At 47.6% G+C, this 21,557-nt stretch overlaps 2 protein-coding genes and 2 long non-coding RNA genes across 5 annotated transcripts; 1 reads left to right on the plus strand and 3 right to left on the minus strand.

Annotated features, from left to right (window-relative positions):
• The first annotated feature begins 3,596 nt into the window (after positions 1-3,596).
• LOC109736767 (uncharacterized) lies at positions 3,597-5,026 on the plus strand. Its single transcript, XR_002226466.4, has 3 exons — positions 3,597-3,811; positions 4,301-4,520; positions 4,778-5,026. It is a non-coding gene; the product is annotated as an uncharacterized lncRNA (long non-coding RNA).
• A 640-nt stretch (positions 5,027-5,666) lies between these two features.
• LOC120969746 (uncharacterized) lies at positions 5,667-6,556 on the minus strand. The gene is made up of 2 exons (XR_006667204.1): positions 6,121-6,556; positions 5,667-5,980 (listed from the first exon to the last, which is right to left on the minus strand). It is a non-coding gene; the product is annotated as an uncharacterized lncRNA (long non-coding RNA).
• Positions 6,557-10,132: 3,576 nt separating this feature from the next.
• Positions 10,133-15,033, minus strand: LOC141026513 (very-long-chain 3-oxoacyl-CoA reductase 1-like). Its single transcript, XM_073503193.1, has 2 exons — positions 14,670-15,033; positions 10,133-10,386 (listed from the first exon to the last, which is right to left on the minus strand). Exons 1-2 carry the CDS (start codon positions 14,944-14,946, stop codon positions 10,133-10,135), a joined length of 531 nt encoding a protein of 176 aa, XP_073359294.1. The 5' UTR covers positions 14,947-15,033.
• A 969-nt stretch (positions 15,034-16,002) lies between these two features.
• Positions 16,003-20,599, minus strand: LOC109736753 (uncharacterized). 2 transcript variants are annotated; one of them, XM_040395252.3, is made up of 13 exons: positions 20,350-20,599; positions 20,141-20,263; positions 19,932-20,051; positions 19,710-19,790; positions 19,366-19,484; positions 19,159-19,260; positions 18,943-19,062; positions 18,793-18,846; positions 18,578-18,644; positions 18,435-18,488; positions 18,262-18,336; positions 18,145-18,174; positions 16,003-17,949 (listed from the first exon to the last, which is right to left on the minus strand). In XM_040395252.3, the coding sequence occupies exons 1-13, from the start codon at positions 20,443-20,445 to the stop codon at positions 17,854-17,856; spliced, it is 1,137 nt and encodes a 378-aa protein (XP_040251186.1). In that variant the 5' UTR covers positions 20,446-20,599; the 3' UTR covers positions 16,003-17,853. The 2 variants fall into 2 exon arrangements, with proteins under 2 accessions (XP_040251186.1, XP_020151549.1); XM_020295960.4 differs by lacking the exon at positions 18,145-18,174.
• Between the last annotated feature and the right edge of the window lie 958 nt (positions 20,600-21,557).

The raw sequence follows: 21,557 nt of genomic DNA on the forward strand, positions 1-21,557 counted from the left end.
TTATCTCCGTCTCGTTCTTTTCAAGCATCTCGGCCTTCGCGGAGCTCAAAAACCTATTCACGATGCCTTCGATCATCGTGCAGACCATGGTCGCCTGCGGGGTAGAGCAAAACGATATTTTAGAACCAAGAAAATTTTTGGCATGACTTTCCCTAAAAATAGGACCAAAAAGAATGCATAGTGCCAAAATTCTCGCCGAAACGGAAATGAATCAACATTCCGGCAAAATATTGGCAACTATCGCATTTCAAATACTGGTACCTGCAAACACAAACATATATGCAACACCACAAACATATGCAACACCACAAACATACATAGATCTAGTTAGGCCATAAAAAGTGCATGTGCACGTTGTTGGAGGGAGAACAACATAAAGATAGCTTCCCCCTTACTTACCTATCAAAAAAAGGTAATTTAACCACTTAATTTGGATGAATTTATGGTGCAAATGAGGTGAGGAGGAGGAGGCAGCCGAGACAAGCTTGGAGGAGGAGGTGGAGAGAATGAAGTGGGGAAAGTGAGTGGGTAGGTGTGGCTGTCCAAAATATCTAGTTGGTCCCAGGTTACTAATGGCGCACCACCTACAAATGCGCCATTGGTGCTGGTGCGCCATTACTAGTTAGAACTAATAATGGCGCACTGTGCCCTGGTGCGCCATTAGTATGTTTGGAAAAATAATAAAAAAAATTGTTATTAGTGGCGCACCGTGTGTCTGGTGCGCCATTAGTGTCTTTCACACTAATGGCGCACCAGCACATGATGCACCACTGTTATATAGTAGTGGCGCACCACATGTCTGATGCACCATTAGTGGTCATTTCATCTATAGCCCTTTCCCTAGTAGTGATATCTTAAGTAATTAAACTTGACTTCGCTTATTACATACTCTCGCGCCTAAGGTAGTGTCATGAGAAATGAAAGAATAACAAGAAATGCAGAGACAAAGTGATATAAACATTATCTAGTGGAATGACAAACCTCTGGTTTTAACCACACATCCACGTATAACTCCTCCAGACAAGGCAGCGCTGTAGAGAGCTCACTACAGACATATCCAAAGTGATAATATGGGCACAACTTGATATCTGCCATTTTAAGCTTTGGGGATCGGTAAAACACAATAGGTAGTGGCTGCCCCACATATTTAAAAGTCACCAGACCTATGGCATGTAACTCGATTGCTTGCAGCTCGGAATATATAACACACAAATGTTGCAGGCGGTAAAATGTGCCATGCAGCTTTAACTTTCCAAAGTTGCAACAGATGATGTGCAGCCACCTGAGAGCACAGCAATTCGAGAGCAAGTTCCCAATATCTTCCATGATATGCGCAGAGCTAATCGCAAACTTCGTGAGCTTTGTGAATCCATAAAAGTCGCGAGGTGGCTTTAAAGAAACACAATGGACCCAAACAGATTGGATACCGTTTTCACTTTGAAAAAGATGAAACGCGAAATCATAAGCGTCTTCAGCTGTGCGTGGCGATCTCGGATCAAGGTCGAGCACAATCTCACTCGCCTTTGAAGAAACTGCAAAGCCAATCCAGCTGTCAAGAGAACAAGCGTGCTTCGCACGGAGCTCAAAGGCTACTTTAAACTGGTCCAGGTATGTACCATCGTGATTGCGCAACACCGTATTGACGATATCGATAAACTTTTTCTCCTGGCTGCTTCTGCTTTCCAGCCCATCTCCATTTGAATGGGAATGTGTTACCATGGCAGCATCAAAGCTGAGATTAGAGTGAGAGTTCCATAACGTTTTCCACATCCTGGACAGCGTACTCATCCGTGCAGCATCTTTCAATGTTAGTCGTGATATTATTATTTGTAAAATTTCCTACAAGAATAAAATCAAGTGTTTAAGGCTCATACGGGCAGTGTATATACTCTCTATTTGTCAAATCTTCTGCAAATGCTGAAGGCACGTAGTTACTGATATGTACAAGTACAACAATATATCACCGGTGGTAAAAAAAGGGCAACAGTTTGCACGGTAGTGGATATTACAATACATACAATGATAAAAAGGTATATTACCTCAGGCAGATCATGGAGTGGATTCTTTCTTGATTTTTTCCTTCTAGTAGCAGCTCTCAGAGAACTTTTGTAGAGGCATCTCTTTCTTTGGTTAGCCACCCTGAAGAGAACTCATCAATTTTTAGAATTGCGTATTAAACCTATTAAGGACCAAACAAAGGGGCATCTCCGGGGCTATCCACGATCAACGCATTGTCTGCAAAGGTTGGGCAGTAACACATTTCTCCTCAACTCGTTATTTCTAACCAAAGTTTAAGATCGAGGGAGAAACTGTTTAGCGGCTGGCCCTCCCAAACGGTACAGCTGCTATAGCGGGAGATAGCGGCCACTAAGCCAATTGCGGCAATTAGTATATGTGCATATTTGTCCCAGAAACAGAGGATTTTCAGCAGAAAACATGGGATCTTCAGTAGAAATTCAGACATAACTAGCAAAATGGAGGTCTACAACAGACACCAATTCACCACATAATATTCGATATATATTCAAGGTCCCAAGGATCACTAGTTCACCACTTTTAATGTCTCAAGGTCTGCAGCAGTTCAATAAAAAGAAGCATCACCAATTCCAAAACACCACGTTCATTAAGGTCTCAAGCAAACGGAGCACAGAGGGCTTGCGTATATCTAGATGTATCTGCAGGCATACTGGGAGTTGGAGATGCCATCTTGGACTTGTTGCTCATCGCCTTGCCGCCTCACCCGTCACTACCTCCAGCTTGCCGGATCCGTGGTCACCGCCTTGCCGCCTCACCCGTCACTACCTCCAGCTTGCCGGATCCCTGGTCACCGCCTTGCCGCTTGTTTGTCACTGCCGCCGGCCGCCGAGCCGCCACAACCTTTTCGGTGGTAGGGAGAGAAGGAATGGGGAGAGCATGCTAGGTTACCCGGAGGAGCTACTCTATCGGGAAAAAGATGGGCCGAGCTTGGTTTTGGCCTATGTTTTGGCCTGTTCCAGCAAAATTCCAGGGACAACAAAGGCTTTTCGTGCTGTTTCACGCCGCAATCGTGTGATTAGCGCCAGATCGCGGGATTAGTGGCATAGCGTTGCGCGGAGCCTTCCAACCAGCGATTGCGCCGCGATCGCTGTAGTTTCGCCCGCGATTTTAATCTTTATTTCTAACTAGGCCACGTGCTGCATACAGATTGGACTCTTCCGGTAGACAAGAGAGAGTCGTGTGGCAGCTACAAAATTTCCTGCCACCTTCCTCCATGTCCTCCCACCATCTCCCCTTGGCTGCGGTGGCAGCGACCTCCATGGCAGCCACAAGCAGAGACAGTGGCGGTAGCTTTTTCGACAATGGTGATGACCCTTGCAACTAGGACTGGACGTCCGAGCGAGCTTTTCGGCTCGGCCCGAAGCTCGCTCCAGCTCGGCCCGTCACAGCTCGGCCCGATACAATAAACGAGCGAGCCCAGTTGGAAAAAGAGGCCCGATTCCCGACCGAGCCGAGCCGAGTTTCGCCCGGTCCAACTCGGTTACTCGCTCGAGGCCCAGCCCAATTCGTCCATCTCCATCGCACGCAACGCATTAGGGCACGAGAGAAGCAGAGAGAGCGCCGCCTCCCCCTTTCTCTACTCTGTGCTGCCTCGCCCCTTTCTCTGCTCTGCGCCGCAAAGCTGGATCGACGGCGACGAGCGACGCCGCGTCTCCTAACCACACTGACAGCAACGGGCTCGACGGCGACGGGCGACGCCACGTTTCCTCACCACGCCGGAGGCAGACGGACGCGCCTCCCCTGGTTTCTCGCCGAACGTGACGAGCAGGAGCAGGTACCTCCTTCCTTTCCAATCCCTAGCCGCAACTCTCTGAACTACTATTACGCATGTGATGGATCAATGGATGGATGGATCGATGGATGTACTCATGTAGTTCTTCCGTCCCAATCCCTAGCCGCAGGTGTCTAAACTAGCATGCATCTGATGGATGGATGGATGGATGGATGGATGATGGATCGATCGATGGATGTAGTCATGTAGATGTAGGGCTAGATGGATGGATCATGGATGGATGTATTGTAGCCTGTAGGGCTAGATCTAGAAGAGCCGGATGGATGGATCATGGATGGATGGAGTTATAGGGCAGAATGGATCGAAATTTTCATTGATTCCATGTGTAATTAGTTTTCTGCTGTTGATGATCTACTTGCTGTAGCATAGCAGCTTGAAAAAAACTACTTGCTGGGAAATTACATTGATTCCATGTGTAATTAGTTTACTTCTGTCGATGATTGACCGTGTGTTGTTTGCTGATGTGTGCAGAGGCCTATCGTCGCAACAATAGACAAGGAAAAGGGGAAGGCGAATGGGAAGGAGAAGGAGAAAGAGAGGACCTTGGACTCCATTATGAAGAGTAAGTTGCCGGTCTCGGGGACCTCCGCCTTGACGTCCCCCTGACCCCACCGGCGCTGGCGTGCGTGCCGGGATCGCCGCTGCCTCTGGCTCCGCAAACGACTATGAGAGGGAGGCTACATCTTCCCAGGTATGTGTGTGCAAAATATATATTTGTGCAAGCTCATGTATGTGCTGTTTTTGCTTTTTGAAAGTCAAATTTATGTGTGCCCAAGCTCATATGTGTTGTTTTTGGTATCCAAATGTCAAATATATGTTTGTGCAAGCTCATGTGTGTGCTTTTTTTGGTGTCCAAATCTCAAATATATGTTTATGCAAGCTCATGTGTGTGTCCAAAAGTCAAATATATGTGTGTCCAAGCTCATGTGTGTTGTTATTGTGTGCTAGGCAATGGAGCATGATAAGCAAGTGGAGGAGGATCATGAAGATGTGGAAGAGGATGAGGAGGAGAACGAGGAAGAGCAAGATACTTTGTTTGAGGTGCCGTCTGGGGTTGGTGACAAATCAGATTTAGATGAATTTTCGGATAGTGAAAATTTCTTTGTTTCGCTGTCAATATCTGATGTTTTTGCTGTGTAAAGTTCAAAGGATGTGCTGTCCAAAATTCAATAGAAATGCTGCCCAATTCTTTCTCTCATATCTCTTGCATTGTTACAATTTTTGTAGAAGAATTCATTGAAGAAAGCTTATTTTTCATTACTATGACCATTTCTTAAAACAATATACTGCTGGACGTTTCATTTTAAGCAGTATAAACTGCTTTTCTTTTACAATATGGGTTTAATTACTGCAAAACAATCAACATTGTGGACTATATAGAGAGGTTCTGTCTTCTGTAAGTAAAAATGAAGACTGATGGCAGCTGGCTTTCGAGCCGGCTCGGCCTGAGCCGAGCCATACCCAAAACGAGCCGAGCCGCTTGAAGTAGGCTCGTTGGCTGAGCGAGCCGAGCCGAGCCGAGCCGCTCCAGAGCGAGCCAAAGCCAGGCTCGGATCAAGCTCGGCTCGGCTCGGCTCGTGTCCAGCCCTACTTGCAACGACCCTTCCATGACAGTAACCTGCTACTCATTTCTCTCCCAATCTGCTGAGCCCTAAATTAAGAGCAGGCCACAGAGGCTCGCCGGTGCGAGTGCGAGCTGAGAGGCGTGTGACGACGAGAGCATCTTGCTCATTAGGCCTCAGGTGGTAGCGGCAGTAGGAGGCTCCCTTGTCCAGCAACGTGTGCTTCCAGGAAGACGCCCTCCTCGAGCTGTGGCTCAGCCAGTGAGGAAGGTGAGTGCATATAAATTTTAATTACAAAGTCATCGTAGACTCGAGGTTATTTGGAAATGCTTTGATGTCTCGCTGAAGTCAAATATCTATGTTTTACTGCAAGAGATCTGTCTAGGAGGCCATGAGATGAGGTGTGTCATGGAAACTAATCTGAAATGAAAAGAGACTCCTAAGGCTTTGTTCGGTTAATTACACCTTGTCCCAAGGGGATTGGAGGGGATTTGGGGGGTATTTGACTTGTATGGGATTTAACCCCCTTCAATCTCTGCCAAACCTCCCCTACAATTTAGGGCTCCCATATACTTTTGATGCCATATTCCTGCACACAGTTCATATATACAATCAGGTTCCATATACTTTGACCACTTGTAGCAATCAGACAAGCACCACGGGAGCGATCAGAAAAAAAATGCTATCTACTCCTAGTGCATTTGGAGAGCAATTGGTCAAGCAACTCACCCTTGTGGCCACGCCGACGATGCCGCAGCTGAGCTCGCCGAAGGAAGCACGACAATCACGGCTTCTCCCTCCGCCGTCGCGCCTTCCGCCGCCGTGCCCAGGTCGCCGTCTGGATCGCTGACTTGGTCGCCCTCCGCCGCCATGTCTGGGCCGACTTGCAGATCCATTTTACCAAATCAGACAACAGAGAGTTCAAACATTATCTAAAAATCACTCGTGAACAAGCACATTTGAGCCCTATCTATCTAGCATTATAACAGATTAATAGATCAATAAAGAACGAAAACAAATCAAGGGGATAAGAGACCACGACACTCACATCGTTGACGCGCGGCGGGGGAGGGATGGAGTCAAGGGCTCACGTGGCGCGCCGGCGCTGGGAGGGAAGGGGCGGCGGTGTGGTCCCCGGCGTCCGTTGGCGGCGCGGCGGCCTGAATCGTGGGGCGCCCTGATCCATATGCTTGACGGGCTCCAGTCATTTTTACTTGATTTTTTTTACTGCAAAGACCTTTCACCTGATGGGCTTTAAAGATTGACCACTCCAACTTTGCGTGGGCTGGGCCAACGAAAAAGAGTATAAGGTACTGCGTCGTTTTTTTTTGGACCCGCAGCTGCTCTTCCTTTTTTCGTTAATTAGTTAATTTTTTCAAAATGGAGGATGAACCCCCTATCCTCTGCATCAAAATGATGCCCACAGCTTTCTCCCTCAAAAAAAATTGATGCACACAGCTTTCTTTTTATTAATAACAGAAAAAAGGAAATCACCAAAGCCTTACAAAAAAATACATCGATCAGCCGGAAGCCACCCTCCATCCTCCTGCTACCAGCTGCTGATGGTGCAATCATGCTATCCAATAGCTTTTTGTACGATGATTTTGACCCAACAAATTCCAAACCCTTGGATGCCTCCTTCATATCAAATTTGTCCTTTTCGCTTTGAAGTAACGGCTGATAATCAAGGTGCCTTTTGGTTCTTGCATACATGTCTTCAGAACAAAACTGGGAACGTCTAGAGGTTCAGAAAAAAATCATTTTGCAAAGCTCAAACAAATTTGACGTCCTCCCCTCGCACTACTTCGCTTTTCTTGTTTGACATTGAAACATTGTCTTTCCAACAATATTCCTCCATCCACCACAAGAGTGTGGCGTTCTCGTTCGCTGACTTGCTATTGCTGCCATCGTTGTCTGCCCACCAGTACCACCGCCTCCAGCATCATCGTCACCACCATCATCGCTCTTGTGGTTATCTGATCCTCCACCTTCCCCGTCATTATCTATGTTGTCACTATCGTCATCGTCCTCATCATCTCCCCTTACTTCATCATCATTTTTGGTAGTCCCCTCCTCGCCCTTCTCCTTGGTATCAACCTCCCCATGCTGTTGTTCCTACATCTGACTCTTCTCGCTCCTCCTCGTCCTCTTCCCTCTCCTCTTGCTCCTCCTTCTCCTCCTCCTCATCTTCATCCCTGTCCGCCTCAGGGACATCATCTTCTTCCGACTCGTCATCTTCTTCAAAATCAAATTCCTACGCGGCAGCACCGCTGTTGGGTGTGGCAAGCCGCACTTCCTGCCTAGTATGCAAGGTTGCCGCCCTCTATCTATCAGTCCAAACAGATTGGGTCAGACTCATAACTGTTATTCTCAGATCCATAACTGAGGAATTGACACTATTTTGGTCATCGAATGAGTGTGCAAGCAAGCAGAATTGACAAAGTAGAGTTTGGATTTCCAACGGTTTTTCTCCTACTTATTATTTTACTACTGTTCCTTTGGCTTTTGGTAGGTTTTTATTTTCATTTTTGGCTTCTTTTCCTTTTTGGTTTTTATTTTCATTTTCTTTTCCTTTTATAAATCTAATTTTTTTCATACATGCACATTTTTTAAAAACATGATAATCATTTTTAGAAACTATGATTTTTAAAATATAAATTAAACATTTTATGTATGTTTTTTATATATGGTGAATAAAAAATACATACTGAATATTTTTAAATATATGGGGAACATATTTAATTTTTCAAATAATTATTAATTGGTTAAAAAAACTGTGCTGTAAATAAATCCAGCAACTTTCTTGTGGGAAAAAACAACTAGGAAATATAAGAGGATAAAGACAAAAAGACGCTCAAGTGTGCTCGGTAGAGTGGGCATGCCCATTGCGCATCGCTTCAGGCGCAACCTCTACTATTCTTTTTTTGACGTGCAACCTCGACTATTTTACGCCAACGGGCATCAAGTAGGAGGTCCCTTTCCATATTTCCACCCTAATGACGTTATGTCCGCTACCTTGGCTAACACAACACCGGTTTAGGACTAAAACTGATTAGAGCATCTCCAGCGGTTGAGCCCCCCAGGAGGCATTTTTTTGCCGCCTGGGGGGCTGCCGGCGAAGATTTTGGCCCGGGGATAAAAAAATTCCCAACCGTGTCCACCCCCAAGCCCCACCTTGATGCGGCCGATGGCGCGGGTGATCTTGCGGGTGACGAAGTTCTCGCCGCGGTGGGGGAACGCGCATGGGCTTGGTCTTGGCGGAGAGGCGGACGACCTCGAGCAGGCAGAGCGCGCCGGTGGAGAAGGTGCTCCGCCCGGCCGCGTACAGTAGTAGAAAACAGGGCTTTGGTTCGGCCAGAAAAGAGCCGTACAGGCATTAGTCCCGGTTCGAGCGGCTAGGGCACCGTACAGGCATTACTCCCGGTTCAAATGGGACCTTTAGTCCCGGTTGGTGCCACGAACCGGGACTAAAGGGTTCGATGCCCATTAGTGCCGGTTCGTGGCACCAACCGGTACTAAAGGTTAGACCTTTAGTCCCGGTTCGAGCCACCAACCGGTACTAATGGGGTTTGAGCCATTAGTACCGGTTCATGGCACGAACCGGTACTAAAGGTCCCATTTTCAAACTCTACCCACCCACCCACCCCCCGATCGCCTTTTCAGTTTTGTAAAAAGCAAAAGAAAATGATAAAAACTTCAAAAATTAAAATCCTTCCAGATGTAGTTATGTTACTACATGTACTAGTTAGGAAAATTTAAAAACTTAAATTTGGACATGTTTTGCAAAAAGTGTAGGGAAAATGTAAAACGGCTATAACTTTTGCATCCGATGTCAGAAAAAAAAAGTATAATATATCAAAATGTTCAGCACGAAAATCCACATCCGATTTTGACAACCTACGGCCTGTTTGCAAATTTTTAGAATCCTCAAATTCTAAAAGGAAAAAAGTTATGCTCAAATTTCTGTTTTTTTGAATTTTTGTTAAATCTGGTCAAACTATCGTCAAACTACTTATTCAAGAAGTATTAGTGTTACTAAATTATTATTCAAGAATATTAGTGTTACTAAATAATTATTTCAGTTTTTGAATTTTGGTCAAATCTGGTCAAACTATGGTCAAACAATGGTCAAACTAATTATTCAAGAAATATTAGTGTTACTAAATAATTATTTTAGTTTTTTTGAATTTTGGTCAAACTGTGGTCAAACTACTTATTCAAGAAATATTAGTGTTACTAAATAATTATTGTTTTTTAGAACAATAGTTTCAAACTCAAACAGTGAAATGTGTGACTTCATGCTCAAGCTAAATTCCTGAGAGTTTAATAGGATTGACATGTTACTATTGTGAGGAAAACAACAAGTGCAGACTTGGAAACGAGGGAGAATAGAACCCGGAAGTTAAGCGTGCTCAGACTGGAGTAGTGAGAGGATGGGTGACCGTCCGGGAAGTTAGATGATGAGGGGTGATTAGAGATTAGAGGTTAAATTGAGCACTAATGAGGGGTGATTAGCGATTAGAGGTTAAAATAATTCAAAAATTTGAAAATCAAAAAAAAAATTCAAAAAAAAATTAAAAAAATCATAAAATTTCCTTTAGTATCGGTTGGTGTTACCAACCGGGACTAAAGGTGGACCTCCAGGCAGCGGCCACGTGGAGGGCCTTTAGTCCCGGTTCGTGTAAGAACCGGGACTAAAGGGGGAGGCTTTAGTAAACCGGGACTAAAGGCCATTTTTCTACTAGTGGTACACGGCGTAGAACGGGAATGCCGGCACCACCACGTACGACCCGGACCCGACGTTGACGATGGCGCCCCTCCCCTTGCCCGCCATCGCTGGCACGACGGCGCGCGAGATCCGCATGGCCGCCTCCACGTTCACCCGCACCACGCCCTCCCACACCGGGGTCTCCACCTCATGGAAGTAGGCCGTGCAAGGGTACGTCGCGCCGGCGTTTCTCTTTACTTCCACACTTAAATCTCGGGACGAGATTTCTTGTAGTGGGGGAGATTTGTAACACCCCCAGTGTCATGCTACAGTAATCCCCTGTTAATGGTGCCATGTCATCATGTTACTGTTGCTAATCTTCACCTGATCCAAATCACAATTCTAATTCAAATCCAATTTAACGTCAAAATTCAAACTTCTCATACATGAAGTCTAAAATGTTCATCTTGTGCCATGTAACAAATATTGGTGGTGAACCAAACATTTTTGCAAAATGTCTAAGTGGCCTAAACTGGATAAACAGTGGCTAAAACAAATAGTTTAAATGCCTTTTTTTAATTATAAAAGTGGCAAACTATTTCAAAAGCCTCACAATCCTTTTTGGCAGTGCCAACTAGGGCAATGTAATTATGTGGCCAAGTCCCACATTTTACAGAATCCTTTTGGGCAGCTCAAATATTGCAAAGCTTTTCTTTTGTAAAAAAATAGGAAAAGAGCAAAAAAAAGGAGAAGCCCCCCTGCCCCACTGGGTCTTAGCCCAGCAGGCCCAGCCGGGTGGGCAACGCCTCGGGGTTGTTCCCCCTTTCACTGCTGCAGCGCCCGAGCGCGCTCCCGCCAGACCGCCTCGCCGGCGGCGCCGGAGGGGATAAGGGCAAAGCCACGGGCTCCCCTCGTCTCCCCAACCCCACATGCCCCTCGCGCTTCCCCTTATCCTCTCGCTCTCCCCTCTCTACCTCTCCCTCTCCGTCGATCTGGAGAAGGGGCTGGCGCGGCTGTCGCCGTTAGTACCCGCGGCCACCAGCCTCCCCGACGCCCTGGAGGACATCCAACAAATGCGCCGCCTTCTTCCACGTCGACTGAGCCCGTCTGTGCGACTGGAGCTGCACTGCATGGCCGCCACGCCCTTCGTCTTCAACCTTCGGATCGTCGGCGTTCGTCACCAATTCCGGCTACCACGCGCCCTCCTTGAGCTCGCTACCACTCCCTACGGCTCCAATGTGAGCTTGCCCTCCTCTCCTCTCTCTCCCCTGTCCCTCTGCCTAGCCGTAGCCGCTCCACCGCATTGCCGACCTCCGCCGCTCGCCATGGTCACCGTCCGCGCGCCGTGCGCGCTCCCGCACCCCCGCGCGAGTCACTGGCGCCCTCCAGGGCGCGCACAGCAGCGAGCCGCAGCCCCAACCGCACGCCTAGGCCGCTCCCGCTGCGATTCGAACGGGGCCCGAGCGCCACCGCCGCTCCCCGTCGCTGCTCCGGCCAGCTCCGGCCTCCCCAGCGTTGCCTATTACCACCACTTCACGCGGCGTCGACCCGACATTCAAAAGAGCCCACCCGCGCCTCCGTTCGTGCCCCCTGTCGCCGACTCCATCCTCGCCCAACTCCAGCGACCGCAAACCTCGACGCCGGCGATGCTCCGGTTGTCCCCGACGCCGGTCGTCGTCACCATCGTGTGCGCGGCACGGGGCCGCACCCTTAGGTCCAAGCCGCAGGTCCGAAGGCCCCCTGTAGCACGGCTCCGGCCAACTCCGGCAGGGTGCCGCCATTGCCTTGGTCGCCGGGGCCACTCCGGCACCGGCCCGCCGACGTGGCCACTCCGGGGCCACCCGCTGGGTCGCTGACCAGTGGTCCCTGCTGGCCCCGCCTTAACCTGTTGACCGGTCAGCTCTGCTGACTGGACCAGCCCAGCTGCTGACAAATGGGCCCCACCTCCACTAAATAGCTAAAGGATTTTAAAATAAATTAATTAGCTTAACTAGACACTGACAGGTGGGCCCAGTAGTTTTACTAACTAAATTTAGATTAGTTTGAACTCTGTTTAACCCACTGTCTATGACAGGTGGGTCCCGCATGTCAGTTTTGACCAGTCAACCGGACTGTTGACTGCTGACGTCTGCTGATGTCATATTCCTTTTCTGTTAATTTTAAAATAATTTCAGAATAATGTTGAAATCTTTGAAAAATCATAGAAAATAAACCGTAGCTCGGATGAAAATGTTTTCTACATGAAAGTTGCTCAGAACGACGAGACGAATCCGAATACGCGGTCCATTCATCTGTCACATGCCTCTAGCATGCTGAACATGGAACATTCCCCCTCCGGTCATCTGTCTAACACAAGTCCGGTACCGGGAATACATTCCCGGTTGATTTCCCCCCTTCACCTATATCGTTCAGTACTACGTTAGGTCGACCCTAGTTCTGCTTTCCGTCTTGTTATGCTTTGTGATGCTTTGTTTGCTTTATATTTATTGTTTCTTCCCCCTCTTCTCTCCGGTAGACCCCGAGACCGATGTCGCCCCTGTGATCGACTACGTCGACGACGACCCCTCCTTGCCAGAGCAACCAGGCAAGCCCCCCTTTGATCATCCCGATATCACCCATTCGATTCTATCATGCTTGCATTAGATTTTGCTACTGTTATTGTTTGCTCCTATTCTGTTGCATAGCCTGCTTTTGTAACCTGCTCATTGTACCCTGCCTGCTTATCTTAAAACTGCTTAGTATAGGTTGGTTAGTGATCCATCAGTGACCCCCACCTTGTCCTTGTTGCCCCTGCTTCATCATTGAAGACCCGATCAACGGGATCGAAGACCAGGCCCCGGCACCGCACATCACTTTCCCCTTAGTTGCTCGACACTACTGGGTTACTATCGAGTGCCGAGGGTGAGACCTCTACAACACTTCTGATGTTAACCCTGTAGTGTAGCTATTCGGTCGTGGTCATCGAGGGTGATTCCGCCTTAACCACTTCCGATACGACCCTGTCGTGCAACCCCTCAAGTGTGAACCTCGGGGGTGATTCCTCTTACGTTCACCTTGATGATTACATCAAGTGGAATCCATCAAGGGTGATTCCTCAGGTTTTCCTCATGGTGTTAGACACACGGTTACTATGGTTACTATGACTTTACACTGAACCATGTTACTAAAGACGGGTCGACCCTGAGGGGTACCCGCGCGAGCTTGCTTGCGAGTGATGTGGAGTCGGGTTGACCTGGAAGGTGCCCGCGAGATAATTACGAGGTGTGGCCGGGCATTCCTAGCCCTTGCCGCAAGTCCTCGAGACGGGGCAACGGGGCAACGGGGTCACATCTTTCGTGAGTCTCTGCTTGTTACCGCGCATTCCTAATCCACTACGATTTGGTTATTTGATCTGAGGGGCCTCTGGCCTGATAGCACTAACCATCACGTGGGCATAGTATGGGCGTTCTGCGTCGTATGCATCAGCCGAAGCTTAATAGACATCATGCGACTGAGCGGCGCGCGCCGGGTTGGACTGGTAAGCTCCGACCTTTTTTTAAGGAGGTAGCTAGGTCTGCTCACCGGCCGCCCACGCAACGTGCAGGAGTTCCCGGGGCGATGGCCCATGACCCCTGTGGGCATAGGTTTAGTCCGGCGTGCTTGACCTCTCTATTAAGCCTAGGTCGGGTTGCGGCGTATTGTTTGGCCGAGGCCGGGCATGACCCAGGAAAGTGTGTCCGGCCGGAGTTAATCGAGCGTGGTGGGTAAGTTGGTGCACCCCTGCAGGGAAGAAAACATCTATCGATAGCCTGTCCTACGGTAACAGACACTTGGAGTTGTATCCCGATCGATACAACTAGAACTGGATACTTGAGATGAGACATGGATATGAGAATTGGATTATGATTGGAACTGGATAGTATGGCTCTGGGATTGCTTTCTCGCAGGGAGTCAAGAAAGGATCTCTGGCCGAGGTTGATAACACTTCTACTACTTTACTTTATGCTATTCTACTCCCTCCGGTTGCTGCAAGATGGTGGTTTCCAGAAGATGCTAGTCTTCGATAGGCTAGGCTTTCCCCTTCTCTTCTGGCATTCTGCAGTCCAGTCCACAGATACAACCCTTTTCGTTGATACCGATGCATATGTACTGTAGATCCTTGCTTGCGAGTACTTTGGATGAGTACTCACGGTTGCTTTGCTTCCCCTTTCCCCCTTTCTTCTTCTTTCCGGTTGATGCAACCAGATGGTGGAGCCCAGGATCCAGACGACACCACCGATGACTACTACCCCGAGGGTGCTTACTACTACGTGGAGACCGCCGACGGTCAAGAGTAGTTAGGAGGCTCCCAGGCAGGAGGCCTTGCCTTTTCGATCGTTGCTGTTTTTGTGCCAACCAAGGCAAACTTGTCTAACTTATGTCTGTACGCAGATATTGTTGCTTCCGCTGACTCTTGTGTTTTTGAGCTTATCTATTCGAGCCCTCGAGGCCTCTGGCTTGTAACATAAAGCTTGTATTATTTTAAATTTGTGTCTAGGGTTGTGTTGTGATATCTTCCCGTGAGTCCTTGATCTTGATCATACACATTTACGTGTATGATTAGTGTACGATTGAATCGAGGGTTTCACAGCCACCATCGCCGCGCCCAGCGACAGCTCCGTCGCGTCGCCTGCGAGGTCGAACACCACGCTCTTGGACGGCGCCACATCCTTGTCCTCCTTGCTGACGCGGGACAGCTTGGCGGGGTTTCGGCCGACGAGGACAAGGTGGAGCCCCCTGCGTGCGAGCTCGAGCGCCAACGCACGGCCGATGCCGTCGGTGGCGCCGGTGACCACCGCCCACGCGCCGTATCGCAGGCCCAGGTCCATCCCCCGCCGGAGGAACGCGCGGTACAGCCACGCGAGGAAGGTCGCGGCGGATACAACAACGACGCGGAGGCCGAGGGCGAGGAAGACGAGAAAAAGATGAAGTGGAACTGCCTCACGGGAGGAGAGAGGGAGGTGGGAGGCTGAGGGTGGGCCAGCAGCGAGAAAAAGAAGCCGCCGACACGCCCAGCTGCCCCCCGGGGGGTTGGGTTCGGGGTGGGACTGCCGGCGTCGTTTTTCTTCAAATCCGGTTAAAAGTGACGCTTTGGGGGCGTGAGTGGGAGGATTTTTTGCTGTCGGTGCTAAAAAAGTGGCCTGAGGGGCGTTCCAGGGGCATGGGTGGAGATGCTCTTAGATCCATACGTGCAGGGGGGGGGGGGTTCGTGCCTGCACCTCCCCTCATTCAGGGCATGCACGCTTGCTATGGAGATTGGCAACTAAAGGAGAAGGAGCAAGGGAAAAAACAATGCAATGAGGATTGTTTGTTTCAGCTCGAGAGACCAGACTCAGCTTTGAAAAAGCTAAATCTGAAACAAACGGCTATTTCAACTCAGTGTCGGCAGCAATGTTTTAAATAGCTGGCTATATAAAAATAGCGGCGGACCTCCAAATCAGCTATAGCGGAACTATAGCGGGCTATTTGTGAATGCAGCCATTTAGCGGCACCCTGCTGAAAAGGCTATAGCGGGCTATAGCGGAGCTATAGCCGGCTATTTAAAACTATGGTCGGCAGTGAAGAATAGCTAACATCGCATGTGTTTATCTCTCTGCCCACTCTACCTCTCCATGGTTTAAACCTTTGTAGATTCTGTTTAGTTGTTTAAATCATGGGATAGATATGTAGTTGGTTAGGTCTTGTATGTGTATATATACACAACACCCGATGAATACAATGCATGTGCAATTCTCAAAACCTACATAGTATCGGAGCCAAGAGGTTGGCGTAATTAAATCGCAACCCACTTTTGGTTCATGTTTAGACCTGAGGGAGCTGCACGTGAGGGAAAGTGTTGACATATAAATGTATTGGCTAGTCTTTTCCATCAGATCGGTCTTTTGATTGCATTAGCTAGAGCATGCACTTCTACAAATCTGAATCGGGTCATTCTGAATGATTTTCCTGAAGCACACCCCGATGTACTTTAGTGGCAAAGCTGATTCTGCCAGTGAAACAAATCCACAAATGCTTCGACAGTAGTTGAAGCTAAAACAAACGTGGTCTCACTCATCAGCTGAGAGACTTAGTCGTCAAGGTAAGCAAGTTGGCACACATCAATTCGGTATGTGGCCGGTAGGTGGGCCATGGCTAGGTGTAAGCACCAACATCTCTTGTAATAGAAGTCCGAAGAAACATCTCTAAACTTGCGCAGTCTGAACCTCACCGAACCCTCGCCTTCCTCACCTCAAGCCTCCTCCTCACCGCCAATCCTCTTCTCCCTCATGTATGCCACACTTCAGGCTCGTTACAAAACTATTTACTGTGAGCCGATAAAACAATCACTCAACCACGCATATCCAGAGTGCTGTAAAAACGCTTCACATCAAAAAGGAAAGAAAAATAATAATATAATTATCATCATTAGAAATCAACCAATATGTGAATAAATGGTGAACAAACGTAAAACTCCTACCGGATGTTGAAAGATGAAAGGAATATATTTATCACGTGAACTAGTGTTAATAAGCAACAAAAAATTTGATGATTCCAAACATAAAGAACGAATGTATTAGAGTTAATTTCATTTTTACCCCCTCTTTTGTGCTTTTTGACAAGGATTACCCCATATAAGCAAAAGTCATCCATCTTACCCCATTTAACTAAATTTGTGCCAGAGTTTACCCTTTTTTTTTGCACATTCTGTCAATCTTTTATTTTTTGCAGCCCGTTTCTTCCCCGCTCGATTGCACACCCGGTTCTTTCTTCGGTTCTACATCACGCAGGCCCCTTCCATGTCATTCCTCCATCTCGCTCCCTGTCTCCCTCCTCCATCGCTACTCCTCCTTGTCCTGTTATACCGCATCCGCTGCCACTAGAACATCAACCCCTTTGCATCTCTCCCGAGCCTCCTCTACGACTTGGGCGTTCTTTGCAGATGTTATGTCAACCAAAACAAATGTCTGCTTGTATTGCATCTCAATTCAAACATTTGATAGCGTACATCAATTTGCAAGTGCCTTTGCAAGTAGTAGCACCTAGCGCTACGCACAGTATGCAGTAGGGGCTAATGCGAAGCACAAAACAAAAACATGGCACACGAAGCAGACCAACCAGCAGCAGCACGCAGACAACAGACCAAGCAACAGCTAGCTTGCACCTACAGCAACTGGCAGACCAAGCAGCAGCTACCATAAGCTGCGAGTGTGGCGAGGCGGCAGTGCTAGAATAGGAGAAGGACGCCGAGTATGTCACACACACGCGCGCACGCGGCTCAGCTCAAACTCGATCACGAGCAGGTCACGCGCGCAAAATGGCTAAACTAGCATGGGCAAGGAGTCGATGGAATTGATCAATTTGATGGGTCCTAATTCCTAAACGAGGAGCAGATTAAGATAGGTCCGAGTGTATTTTTCTCCAGCGCTTGGAGCCGAACCGGATGTGCGGTCGAGGAAGTGAATAAAACTGGCTACAGACAAAGAAAAATGCCTGTAAATCATGTGGGAATCAATTGACAGAATGAGCAAAAATCTAAAGAGGGGTAAAATCTGGCATATATTTTGGTTAAATGGGGTAAGATGGATGAATTTCGCTTAAATGGGGTAATCCCTGTCAAAAAGGACGAAACGAGGGGTAAAAAATGGAATTAACTCAATGTATTATCACCTACCGCATCTCATCCTTCTCTATTCAAAGAAGTCAAAACTTTTAACTATTTGACTTCCATATATATTGTATGTAACTAATCCCGCAAACTAGTTCTGTATTGATGTTCCGTTGGCAACTTCCTTGTCCGCACGGGAAACCCTAGAGCGAAAGGCAAACATCTCCTCATATTGACACGCTTTTACCTATCAACAAGTAACACACACAGTTATTTTAAACGTATAAGTGGAAAGACATTCAAATTCAAGCTGCTCAAACGACGTTATTAAACACAATAATGCCTTCTTCATTAACGATCATATATATGTTAGCTATGACTAGCACTCATTGTTAGCATGCTTTATTGACATATAAAATAAATACTATAAAAATACATATACCTGCAAACGGCCTCCTTTTTCTTTCTCACCCTGAATGATGGGAGAAAAGAAGATGGAGGAGAGCTCTTAAGTGATCGAGCATGGAGTTTAATCCGTGGAGGATAATTCGAGAATTACCTGGCCTTCGAGTGTGGGAACGGCATGATGAACCAAGTACTGCGCGTCTACGACACCGATCTGCTCTTCGGGGTCCTGCCAAGTTCATTCAGATGAGTAAAGGTGCAAAGAGTTGTTCTTAAAGACATACTATATGTTTCCAAACGCTGCTCAAATAATCTGACTATGCTTACATCGACGCATCTCCAGAAATTGGAGTCAAGACCCCATGCATGGACAAAGTCATTCTGCAGTCAAATCCATTCGATCTTCATTTCAGATCAGACAAGTGAAAAATGTCAACCGTAGGAATAACTTATTTTCTTGACAAGTGCACCTGGATCATATGCCACACGCATCTCCAAGCATCCCTGGAGAAGACCGGCGCCATCACCTCCACGAACCTGCATCCATAATATACACATACATCTTAATTAATCCCATCCAATCCTACCGATCGATGATCACAAACAAAATCTTCATTTTTGAAAAGAGAAATCGCAAACCAAAATGCGTCCGGAGTGAAGAATTCAGTTCACTAACTAGAATTACCCGCTGCACGGGCGCTTGCCCACGTCTGAGCAATGCTCCCCACCTGCATCTGTCCTGTTTATGACATGATAGAGACAACAACCCAAATTCAGACTGTGCTAACATGTTGCCTGGAAATGTACTATGCATCATCATGGAAGGCATGCTTACTTGTGCATCTCGCTGCCGTTTTTCCTGGCGGTGATGTAGTAAGTCGGTGCGGGCCCCTTGGTCACGTCCAGCCCCGGCTGCGAGATCTCCAGCCCGTGCCTCCTCACGATGTCCAGATACCTGCAATCAATGCACATTCGAAACCTACCTGTTAATCATCATCATCTACAGTACATATTCAGAGCTCAGAGAAAAGCATATAGCTAGAGTACACACGGTTCCGCGGCAAAGTTGTCGACGCCGAGGTCCTCGTCCCAAACGAACACGTAGTCATAGGGCGCGACGATGCTCGGATGCAGGAACCTCTTAGCGAACCACCTTGATTGTTGTTATTTTCAGGAAAAAGCCTGAAGATTGTCAGTGCACCTGTTTTCACTTAGGACTGAAATTAGGAAAGTTTTGACAGGCAGTTAGTTATTTTACCATTTGGTCTGCTTCCTGGCGCTGACATGAGTGACCTTCTTAGACCACTCAAACTCTTGGTCCCACTCTGTAGTGCGTCCATCATAGTGGAACAGCACGATGTCGAAGTTGTCGGAGAACTACTCATTTGATGATCATGGTCAGACAACTGATGACCATAGAGTTGTACTCCCTCCGTTCCGAATTACTTGTCTTGGATTTATCTAGATACATCCGTATCTAGATTCATTTTAGTGCTAGATACATCCGTATCTAGACAAATCTAAGACAAGTAATTCAGAACGGAGGGAGTACATCTTAAAATCTAGTGCTAGCTTGAGGAACCTCTTGCTAGTTCTTGTTACCTTGTGGACAGTTGCGTTGACATTGGCTCTCTCACCATACCCGACCGCGAGGGCGAGGAGGTACTTGCGGGCTGGGCTGTCCTGCGCATCGCATGATCAAACCATGAAGTAATAAGAAGAAATGAAACATGATCCCTCAGACAGAGTGAAGTGTGAAGTGCAGTCAATGTCATGCATGAATTCATTCAGATTCAGAAAAGCAACTAAACACGCAAGAAAGACCTGTTTTGGGGATCCCCAGAGCCTGCGCAGGTGAAGATCGGATTCCGAGACCACAATCCCCGGCGGCAGCCGCCTCTCCGCCCCTTCTACAGGGTTTCTTGCTGTTGCAACCTCTACAAGCTACAAACCATTGATTGATCAAGAGATCAGGCATTTAGCTGGGACGAAATACAACAGGATCATTCAGAAACTTCAGAAATGCAATGTACCGGCTCTGAACCCGTTGCATTTGGGGTGCCGGAGCTGCTGTTCCTGAACGGCGCTCCCCATAATCTGCCCAACATGGTGTTGCGACTGAAGCTGCTGCTCCAAGGGAGGATGCCACACTGAAGCTGCACGCATAGTCCGTTCAGAGCTGGTTAATGGTGGCAAAGCTGGAAAGCTAGCCGTTAAAGAACTAGTAATGGCTTTTGTTTACCTTTGGTGTGATATCCACAGGAAAGGAAACGCCGATGAAGAACCCGACCGCCCCCGCGAACAACGTCGTTAGAACCGGGCTTGCTTTCATTTTCATCCTGGGTAGCGAACCAAGATACAAGAAAGAACATGAAAGAACCTGATTTGATTTGTCGGGTGTGTGTGGAGAAGAAGACTTGACTTGTTTAGGGGAATCGAGGAGAAGACTTTAATTAACATCCAGCCTAAGCATGCATTGAGATTTGATACTTGAGAGGGGTAAGTTTGACTTCTAGTTCTACACTGACCCAAGTGCTTACTAGTAGCTTTGTTTCGTTCGAGCAACGGAAATGTGGGCACGTGCCCCGTGATTCTGAAAATCTCTTCCACCCAACTAAAACGACACATTTTATATATTGGATGAAATGAAGGAATCGAGAAGTTTGCTGGAGGAGATCTATCAACGCGGCATTCGGTTTGAGGGCTACCAAGGGTTTATAGGGTTATATGCAACAACAGAGTTATTAGGATTGCAATGGTTTTGGCTTAGTTAGAGCAATTACAATAGCTCCCCTAACAATTAAACTTCCCATGAAAATCTTTTTGTTGGATGATCATATAATTTACAGGAAGCTGTCTGACCCCTATATTTGCCGGTTCCGTAAATATCTTTCCGTAAAATCCTTTTCTTTATTTTCCATTAAAAAGCCTAGCTAATAGCCTACAACCCGCAAGTCGATCAGTGACACGTGCAGCACGATGGCGCATGTCGGCATGCTGGCGAAACTCGTTGTAGCGATGGTCGGCGGTGTTGGTGCTGGCACGGTGGCGGTGGTCGGCGGTGCTGGTGATTGCCTGGCGGTGTGGTGCGGGAGCGTGGTGGTGTGGCATCATGACGGTGTGGGACAGTGGCGGCGGCGTGAGGATATCTAGGTGTAATTCAGCCCGCCAAAATTATAAGGGAAGGTCATCTTCCTGTAAACATGAGCGGAACTGAATACAATTATACATGATTACGTATACGACAACTGTTGGAGGGATATTTTTGCCTCAACTTTCAATAAACAATAATTTTTATGGATAGGGGAGCTATTGGAGTTGCTGTTAGGAGGGTTGAACGAGTCAATTCTTCCTTTGGTTAGAAGGACCTTTTTCGCTGCTCCACAAAACAATCAAAGATTAAAATCGCAGGAGAAACAATTTGGTGGTGGCCTCTCCCAGCAACTATAG

Source organism: Aegilops tauschii, chromosome 7 (assembly GCF_002575655.3).
Source record: "Aegilops tauschii subsp. strangulata cultivar AL8/78 chromosome 7, Aet v6.0, whole genome shotgun sequence".
NCBI classification, from domain to species: Eukaryota; Viridiplantae; Streptophyta; class Magnoliopsida; order Poales; family Poaceae; genus Aegilops; species Aegilops tauschii.

Excerpts from the sequence above, each read along its gene's own strand:
- LOC141026513 (XM_073503193.1), bottom strand. The coding sequence starts at position 14,946 with ATGGACCTGGGCCTGCGATACGGCGCGTGGGCGGTGGTCACCGGCGCC. Across the intron at positions 10,387-14,669 it reads ATCGTACACTAATCATACAC|AAATCTCGTCCCGAGATTTA; the intron begins GTAAATGTGTAT and ends CCCCACTACAAG.
- LOC109736753 (XM_040395252.3), bottom strand. The coding sequence starts at position 20,445 with ATGAAAATGAAAGCAAGCCCGGTTCTAACGACGTTGTTCGCGGGGGCG. Across the intron at positions 19,791-19,931 it reads TCTGGGGATCCCCAAAACAG|GACAGCCCAGCCCGCAAGTA; the intron begins GTCTTTCTTGCG and ends TGCGATGCGCAG. Across the intron at positions 19,261-19,365 it reads GCCAGGAAGCAGACCAAATG|GTGGTTCGCTAAGAGGTTCC; the intron begins GTAAAATAACTA and ends ACAACAATCAAG.